Source organism: Mercurialis annua, linkage group LG2, assembly GCF_937616625.2.
Source record: "Mercurialis annua linkage group LG2, ddMerAnnu1.2, whole genome shotgun sequence".
Taxonomy (NCBI): Eukaryota; Viridiplantae; Streptophyta; class Magnoliopsida; order Malpighiales; family Euphorbiaceae; genus Mercurialis; species Mercurialis annua.
The window spans coordinates 13,303,087-13,312,330 of record NC_065571.1 but is presented as its reverse complement, the minus strand read 5'-3'; the positions used below and the strand labels follow the sequence as shown (position 1 = coordinate 13,312,330).

The following is a 9,244-nucleotide window of genomic DNA, read 5'->3' as shown; positions in this document are numbered from 1 at the left end:
TGGAGCACCATCGTGACTTGCAAATATGGCTATAAAACATTTGTTATACAATTAGTAAAATCTAATGACAATTAGCGTTATTTTCATTGGGAAAAATCGATGAAATTTAAAATTTAACTGAATTTGTAAGAAAACGAAAAAGGTTTAAATTAATTGTATGATCAATAAAATATTACCTCACGATTACATAAAGATGGATGCATAAAAATGAAAAACAAACGAAAGACAACAACTGTTTATTTGAATCGAAAAGTTTATAATATTATTTCATGGGAACAGGCATAAATGAAAGACTAGAATGATCAATCTCCAACCATTGTGACCAAACCTTTGTAGGAAACTTGCACATGTGAGGACATGTAAGCCTCTAAAAGCCCTTATTGACATAAGTATTACATATATATACATTCACTTGTTTTTATTTGGGGTTCAAAACATGCTGCCAAGTTTCCCACGGAAATACGATTTTCAAATTAATAATTGCCTTTCTTTCTGTGGCCAAACTCGCCTCCCTTTTTGAGACCATACTTACCTTCCTTTCCGTTATCGCCTCCCTTTTTGCGGTCATCATCGCCTTTCTTTCCGTCATCGCCTCGCTTTTTGCGGTCATCATCGCCTTCCTTTACGTCATCGCCTCCCTTTTTGAGCCCATACTTACCTTCCTTTCCGTTATCGCCTCCCTTTTTGCGGTCATCATCGCCTTCCTTTTTGCGGTCATCATCGCCTTCCTTTACGTCATCGCCTCCCTTTTTGTCGTCATCATCGTCTTCCTTTCTGTCATCGTCTCCCTTTTTGTCGTCATCATCGCCTTCCTTTCCGTCATCGCCTCCCTTTTTGTCGTCATCATCGCCTTCCTTTCCGTCATCGCCTCTCTTTTTGTCGTCATCATCGCCTTTCTTTCCGTCATCGCCATCCTTGTTATCGTCATCATCGCCTTCCTTTCCGTCATCGAGTCCCTTTTTATCGTCATCATCGCCTTTCTTTCCGCCTCTATTTTTGTGGTCATCATCGCCTTGGTTTCCCTTTGCATGTCCTTTTTGCATGACGTTGATGTCTCCTTTATCAGTGTTTGCATGCTCCTCTGCACAAAATGAAAAATGTAGATAGTAAAAATATATTAATAGAACTTAATTTTATGTATTAAATCATATTAAAGTATTTATAATCTTACGAGCTTGACCGGCCTGAGCCGAGACTTCAGATGCAATAAGAACAATAATAGCTAATGTAAAGCTAAAAAGAAGGAAACTTTTTGAGATGGCCATTTCCTTAGCAAAACAAATTATGAAGAACTCTGCTTGAGTGGTGGATGAAGAAGTAGAGCTTAGAGTTTCTCTATTTATAGATGTTTTGCATGAGGATTAAGTTAGAGTGAACTAGGGACCTTAAAAGTATGTGTAGTATTAAACATAATATGTTATAATTTCATAAGTTTTTGTATAAATTTGGCAATTTCCAAGTTACCTTTTCATTTGATATTGCTATTTAATTAAAGGCCTAACTATTTTTAAAATTCAATTTATCAATTACGGCCAAACTTTTTAATTTTTATAATTATTTTTAATTTAAAAGCTTTTTTACTAATTATAATCAAAACTTCAAATTTGATTTTTAAAATCCGAACCTTTGCGTTTCTTTTATCAATTGCGACCAAATGTTCATACTAACTCATTTTAAACGTTATACAATATTTCCATTGAGTCGCTATTGGATGCTATGGCAAATTCTAGGATTTCTGATCATGTGGGAAATTTGGAAATGCAGGAACGTAAGGGTATTTCAAAACAGTAGTGCAGTGAAGGAAGATGTGATCTTTAGCTGTTTTAACCGTGCAATTTTTCATTATAGACTTTGTAATAGGAACTTTCCTTATTCAGGATTGGATTTCTTTAGAAATCCAATTAGTGTTTTGTTCTCGGACAGTTGATCTTTGTTCCTTCGCTCTTTGCCTAAACCTTTAGTGTGCTTCTTTTTAAGTCACTTGTTGTGCGAAAGCTTTGAGCATTGGTTCTTTTTCGCCACTTTTTGTGGTTCTTAATATACATATTATTCATCAAAAAAAAAGTTTGGTCATAATTGATAAAGTATTAAGAGGTTTGGATTAAAAAAATGAAACTCAAAATTTTTGGACACAACTGCTAAAAAAGCTTGCAAATTGGATATAACTGTAAAAATGATAAAATTTGATAAAAAAATTCATATGTTTCGATTTAAAAAGTAATTGGACCTTAATTAAATAAATATTTAGAGTATATTGTCATGTTAGTCATCATGTTAGTCATCATTTAATATAGGCTTATCCCCTTAAAAACCCCCCACCTTTTACCCCCAATTCGTTTGCACCCTCACGTTGTAAAACCACCAAATATATCCAAATTACGACCTTTCACTTTCAATTGTACCCTTAAGCATCAAATTGACCTCTTTTCACTTGAAAAATGTTCAAATCAATACTTTCAATTCTAGCATATATTTTAAAATAGGACTTAATATTTTATTTAAAACAAAAATAAACCTATTTTTTCAAGTGAAAAGAGATCAATTTAATGCTTGAGGGTGCAATTGAAAGTGAAAGGTCGTAATTTGGGTATATTTGGTGGTTTTACAACGTGAGGGTGCAAATGAATTGGGGATAAAAGGTGAGGGGTTTTTAAGGGGATAAGCCTTTAATATAACGCCTTACATAGTAAAATATTTTGTCACTATTTGATATATTAACTTATTTTGATATGAGAAGGCAGAATCCAACTTAAGATTCCCGTATTTTTTATTTTTTAATTAGTTTGTCTCAAATCTATTTTACTTATTTAATTAGTTATTATACTTCTGTTTTCGTTGAAATTCTTTCTAAATTTGTTATTTATTTAATCCTTTATAAAAGTTTATTTTTTTTGTTTAGTTCATTTCTGGTTTACTTTTTAAGAAAGAAACTATTGCGAAATATGATAGTATAGTGATGTGGATTCAGAATTTGTGGGAAAACTCGATCGAGATAATTATGGAGTTTTCTAGAGTCTGTTAGAATACAAAAGGTGTCAGAATTAGAAGATGTCTAAGTCTAATTCGAGTGGAACCAGACCAATAAACAAGAATAATTAGCTTTGCTATGAGCCCGTGCACTTTTAGGCCGAATTCCTTCTTTTAGACTCCCAAAAGGGCGTTTTTGTAATTACAGCTGATTTAAACTTTTATTAATATATTTCTTATATGTCCCTTTTAAGGTTTTTGTTTTGTTTTAGTATTTAAATAATCTTATAAGTTGTTAGAAGGTAGTAGTTTTTAGTCTTTGATGTTTTGAGACGTGATTTGTTATTTTTCAAATTTCGGTATTTTTTGAATCAACGAACGTGTGATGCCTATTTTCTAGTATTCTTATTATTGAATCAATTGGTTTTAGAAGTTAATTGTTGGTATTATTTGATAATCAACAACTTTTAAATTATTTTATTCTTTATTGGTGACTTGCGCTACATCAGTTGGCATCAGATAGTGACAAAAAAAAACTAAAAAACACTATGGAGAACATTTTTAATCTTTATGGTGAATAAATTTTACCGTTTGTCAATTGTAATCTACGATGACGATTATGAAAAAATTGCGAAAGTGAATGATTTTTACGACGATCCGTTTTTATCTAGATTTTGTGGAGTTTTTGATTCTTCCATTATGAAAGATTTATTTATTAAAGATTTCATTAAATTCCGTTGGGCTGAATGGATGTCTGCATCCATAAAAGCGGGTAAATATTCCGTTCTTAGAGAATTTTTGTCAGCGAAAAAAGCATAATTACAATTCAAATTCGAGGACGCATTTTCTCTAACCTAAAGGGAGTGATGTGGATTCTGAATTTGTGGGAAAGCTTGGATCGAGATAATTATGAAGTTTTTCAGAATCTACCAGAATACAAAAGGTGTCATAATTTGACAATGTCTAGGTCTAACTTAAGTGTAAACATGCCAATCAACAAGACTCTTTAGTTTGGCTATGAGCCAAGGCCCTTTTTCGCCGAATTCCTTCGTTTAGGCCTCCAAAAATGCGTTTTCGCAATTACGGCTGATTTATACTTTTATTAATTTATTTCCTATTATGCTCCGTTTAGGATTTTTGTTTTGTTTTAGTATTTAACCAACCTTATGAGTTGTTGGAAGGTAATTTTTAGTTCTTGATATTTTGAGACGTGATTTGTTATTTTTCAAATTTCGGTATTCTTTGAATCAACAAACGTTCGACTATTTCCTAGTATTCATATTATTTAATTAATAGATTTTAGAATTTCATTGCTGGTATTATTTGATAATTAATAACTTTTAAATTATCTTGTTTTTTATTGGTGACTTCCGCTACATCACAGAGGGACAAAGTAAATAATTTTTGTTTTTAAAAGACGAACTAGACAAAAAAAAAAGTATAGAGATCTGAGAATAGATTATGTCATATAAAAAATTTAAAGTGTATTCTCTTGAAAGAAAAATTAAAATTTTAATATAATTTTGCTACAAATTAGAATTGTGATGCCGAATTGAAATGTATGATGGAAATTTTATACTCTTAACGCGTTATTGAGTTTGAAAAGCGGGTTCACTAAATTTGTTGGAAGTTTATAGAATTTATTACGTGCTTTGTTAGTACTACAGGAATTTATGATAGCCATAATCTTCTGTTTTTGCTAAGTGTAAACCATAAAGTCGAATTCTGCAATAAACCATGAACGTGAATCTGCAGAAGAAAAAGCAATTGATTGTAAAATATGGCAAATAATGTAAACAAAAAGTGTTTCCACATTTTGCTATTCTTTTATAATAGATTTACTCCATTTTCTTCCTACTTTGACTAAATGTTATATCATCAGCTAGTTGTTTAATTAATTTTAGTTGAATTTAATGAGTTTTTTTATGAATAAATATATAGGCCTAATTATTTAAAAACCACACACTTTAGGTTCTGAATTTTTTTCTAGGTCATACTATAAATAAATAACTAGCTGAGGTCATGCTATAAATAAATAATTATGCAGTTTTTCTAGGTCATGCCTCTGAGGTTTGACTTTAGGATCAAATAAGCCCTCACCGTCTAGAAAGGTTCAAATATGCCCCCAACGTTTTGAAAAATGGACAATCAGACCCTCCAATTTCGACAACCAGACCCCAACATCTCATTTATAAGTCAAAATGGGGGCCTGTTTGTCACGACCCAAAATCTCGAGCCGCGACCGGCGCTAGGGAATGGGAATTGTAGTTCCAAAACCCGTAGCAAGCCTGAAAATCGCTAAAAGTTTTTCGCAAATAACAATCATACGAAGACTTTACAAACGGAAGCATTTATATACACTAGTAAAACAATACAACTTGCTCGGGCCTATCGTTTCCGTACCTTGTATGTACTAACCCGGCATATAATACTAGTGTTACATACACCTCACGGGAATTTACCTCCGTGGAATAAATATGACAATCGTAGCCAAAACAAACATAAACACACTGACAACAACTGTAAACAATGAAAAACGTATTAATGTACTAGGCTACGACACTGATCAGACATTACACTACTGCAGCAATTATGGAAGTCGGGACTGTACATAGCCAAAGGGACTTCCGGTCAAAGACGGACTTCTAGCCAAGTTCAGAATCAAGGTACCTGAAAAACACACTATTGGGGGTCAGCTATTAAGCTGAGTGAGTTATACTTTACTTACCATATTATCAAAATAAGCATCGCATTTTAAAAATATTTTTAAATATTTATACAATCATACTTTCAAACAATTCCAACATATACAATCACAGTAATTCCAACAGTTCATTTAAGACAAGTATTTGATCCGATCGAAACCTTAATCTTAAACTCCTTAACCTTTCCTAATATGTATCGTATTCAAATCAAATCATTTTAATCCAAGTGGTACGGTCCCGAGATAGTTCAAACGAGTTACTCGCTACCACGTGGCATTAGTCCCGAGATAGTTTAACCGAGTTACTCATGCCACTGCTTAATCCCAAGTTGTGGGTCCCGAGATAGTTCGACCGAGTTACCCACCAGATACGGGTCCCGAGATAGTTCGACCGAGTTACCTCGTATCTGCCAAAATTATAATCCTCCTTTCCGATACCCAAACATATTCCATTTCATAATCATAAATATGATCAACATTTAATGAGCTCATATCAAACGTTTCAATGTACGAATATCTAGACTCTTATAAACACCGGTGATCACACGGCTTATTGACGCCCAATAGGTAGCTCGTTTCTTCGGATCGTATATAAATTCACATTCGCAAATAATCGACAAGTCATAAGCAAAGTAATACAATTCATATATCAAACAAGCCAATCCAATACAATGTAGTTCAATCCATAAACAAACAAGTTGAATATAATTCAATCATATACCAACAATCCAAATCAAACAATTCAACTTAAATAACTAATGCGATGCATTTAATAATAATAATATATAAAGTATATATAAAATAGTTTTTAGTACGATAATAAGAGTGAGTAAAATATACTCACCGCTTGCTATCCATAATCTTCGATAATAGCTACGCGATGTCGCGTTCTGTAAGTTCCGGGTTCCATTGGCAGTCGCCTCGTCAAGTCTACACAAATTCGATAATATCTCGAATTAATCACAATCTAACTTATAATTAATTAATCCAAAACTAGGTTTCTAGGCAACTTCGCTATTGAAACCGTTTACTTAAAACAGTTTGACCTCTAAACAAAATTGACATTCTTAAAGTTCAGAATGTCGCCTACAACTTTTGTTTAGATCTCGGACTAAGATTAGCACCCGAAGGTGTCGGAATTTGGCCCTGAAGTTAATAACTTAGGGCTGTCCTAAATTTCAGAACTTCTATGCGCGACATAATATTCTGATTTATTTGAGCCACTTAGAGGCCGAACTAGCAGAAACTTATACTTGGATATTTATAGAAGACATCCTTAAGTTTCCATACCAACAAACGGAACTTAATTTGGAGCTACATAGCTCGAGATATTGCCCTTGCAAAATGGCTGTTTTGCAGCACAAAAATTCCAGCAACATCGTCAAATTCTCAAGTAATCTCTTTAACGTTTCGGTCGATTAAAACAGCTATATACTCAATATTAATCCATATATTTTAACCTTAATTCATGCAATAACCATAAACTTAAATCTATCTCAACTTTCCTAACATTTTTGTGCAAAAACTCTTTAAACGTCACACTCGTTTACTAACTCCGTAGCTCCGTTTTTGACGTGAAACTTAGCGCATTCAAACACAAACGAATGGTGGCATCAGCCCCCTTCTTCTTCACATGTCCCTCCCCTGTTTTGGTAGGGGGAGGGGCTGATTATGCCCTGGTGCGTCGCACCAGGGCTGCTGCAAATAGCAGCTCCACCGTGCTACGGCACGGTGGCATTTGTTGGACCGTAGGTCCAACAACTCCGGCCACCACGGCCTCCGACCAGCCACATACATCACACCCTAACATCCCCACAATTCACAACTCTCACAACTCACTCAAACTACCCATTAATTTCAGTTCTAAACAATCAATTATCCATCAAAAACATGATTATCAAGCTTAGACACATCATCATCATCAAGCTCAATCAAATCAGAAAATATATTCAGAAACCCTAGCTCCAAGTTGTGGTTATTACCTTGATTTGCTGGACTTGATTGAAAGCTCTCGTCCTCCTTGTTTCGTAGCCGCGAAAATCACTTCAATCCGACATCAAACGAGTATTTGGCAAGGTAAAGAAGGTTTAGGAACCTTGAAGAAGATGATATTCTTCTTCTTTCTTTTTGTTTGCTGGAATTGAAAGTAATATGAATAATTATTCATATGCAAAGGGTATATATAACTTGGCAAATGTTCTCTTTTGGTCCTTTGAGTTTCCCCTCCATTGGTTTCATTTTATAACTTTTCTTTCGCTCAATTTAGTCCTTTAATCCTCTAATCGTTCGATCTCGATAAATTTTGTATTATTTATATCCAAATAAATAATACCACCTCGATATGTCATTATTTTATTCCAATAATATAATTTAGAAATTTTCGGCTAAAAACGTTCAAATTCCAATTTGAGTTAAAATGCACCTTTTTTCACTTTTTCCTTTTAAATTTTGCTTTAACAAATATCGATATCCAATTATTCGATATTATTTTTTATAAGTATTAATTCCCGTCAATAATCTATTAAATTTCCATTTTTTGGGAATTAAATCCTTATTTTCCAATTTTCGAGCCTAAGTGCACTTTATCCACTTTTCCATATTTTCCTTTTTAAGTCTAATTCCATTTCCTTTATGTAATTATTGATATTGAAATTTTCTTGTTAAATATCAATATCGACCTACTCGCGTGTGTCCTTATTTAATTCTTCTGTTTATTTTCTTTCTGGCCGCTTTACTTATTTTGAATCGGGCACGTTGCCTACTTTGGCAACGCCAGACGTACGGGGTATTACATGCTTCTCCCCTTATAAAAATTCATCCTCGAATTTTCCTATAATTCTTTTTCTGGTAAAGATCTTACCATTTCTTTACATTGTTTACTTCATTATCACAATTGCGCGTAAACTTGTCACTTCGACATCGCATATCTTTCGCGTCCTTTTGTAGCTGTTTCTTATATGTCTTTTCACTATCATCAGATTCTCTTTAATGTACTTTGAAGATCCATTTTGTTGTTGGCCAACTCCTCGCATCTTCTCATTTCTTAGTGTTGATATTCTTTAACGTTTATTCGTCGTTTCTTTGCAATTTCTTGCGAGTCGTATTTATAGCGTATCATATTTGATACTATCTTAAAATGTCCTTTAAATATCCTTAATTATTAATCAAAATCTTAATTGGATTAGTTTAGAACAGTTTAATTGAATAACTTAACATTTTAAGTTATTTTGAACTTGTCCACAATTGCTCTTCTGGTCAACTTTGACCCTTTAAAATCACTTATATCGAGTAGCTCGTTTGTCAAACAGAATTGATAAACTTATAGTCCGCAATGCTATCTCCAACTTTTGTTTTGAACATAGAGTAAAAAAAATAATCCTGGATGATGTCGAAAATTTGCGCTGAAATCGCCTTCTTGAGGTAGTTTTGAGACTGTACTTGTAGGTCTTATAGGCCGCTGTTTAAGGCGATGAACCAAGCGTTTAAAAACGTTTAACTCTGAAATAAATTCAGTATTCTTATATTTTGCTATTCCGTCTACAACTTTCATTACGACCAAATTTCATTTCGACA

At 33.4% G+C, this 9,244-nt stretch overlaps 1 protein-coding gene across 1 annotated transcript; it reads right to left on the bottom strand.

Moving 5' to 3' along the window:
* Window positions 1-221: 221 nt before the first annotated feature.
* On the bottom strand, window positions 222-1,371 carry LOC126670282 (spore wall protein 2-like). The gene is made up of 2 exons (XM_056104830.1): window positions 1,172-1,371; window positions 222-1,081 (listed from the first exon to the last, which is right to left on the bottom strand). The coding sequence occupies exons 1-2, from the start codon at window positions 1,263-1,265 to the stop codon at window positions 474-476; spliced, it is 702 nt and encodes a 233-aa protein (XP_055960805.1). The 5' UTR covers window positions 1,266-1,371; the 3' UTR covers window positions 222-473.
* Between the last annotated feature and the right edge of the window lie 7,873 nt (window positions 1,372-9,244).

What these genes read in the sequence shown, in the direction of transcription:
- LOC126670282 (XM_056104830.1), bottom strand. Translation starts at nt 1,265, where the DNA reads ATGGCCATCTCAAAAAGTTTCCTTCTTTTTAGCTTTACATTAGCTATT. An exon ending in GGCTCAGGCCGGTCAAGCTC is followed by an intron (nt 1,082 to 1,171) that starts GTAAGATTATAA and finishes CATTTTGTGCAG; the next exon opens with AGGAGCATGCAAACACTGAT.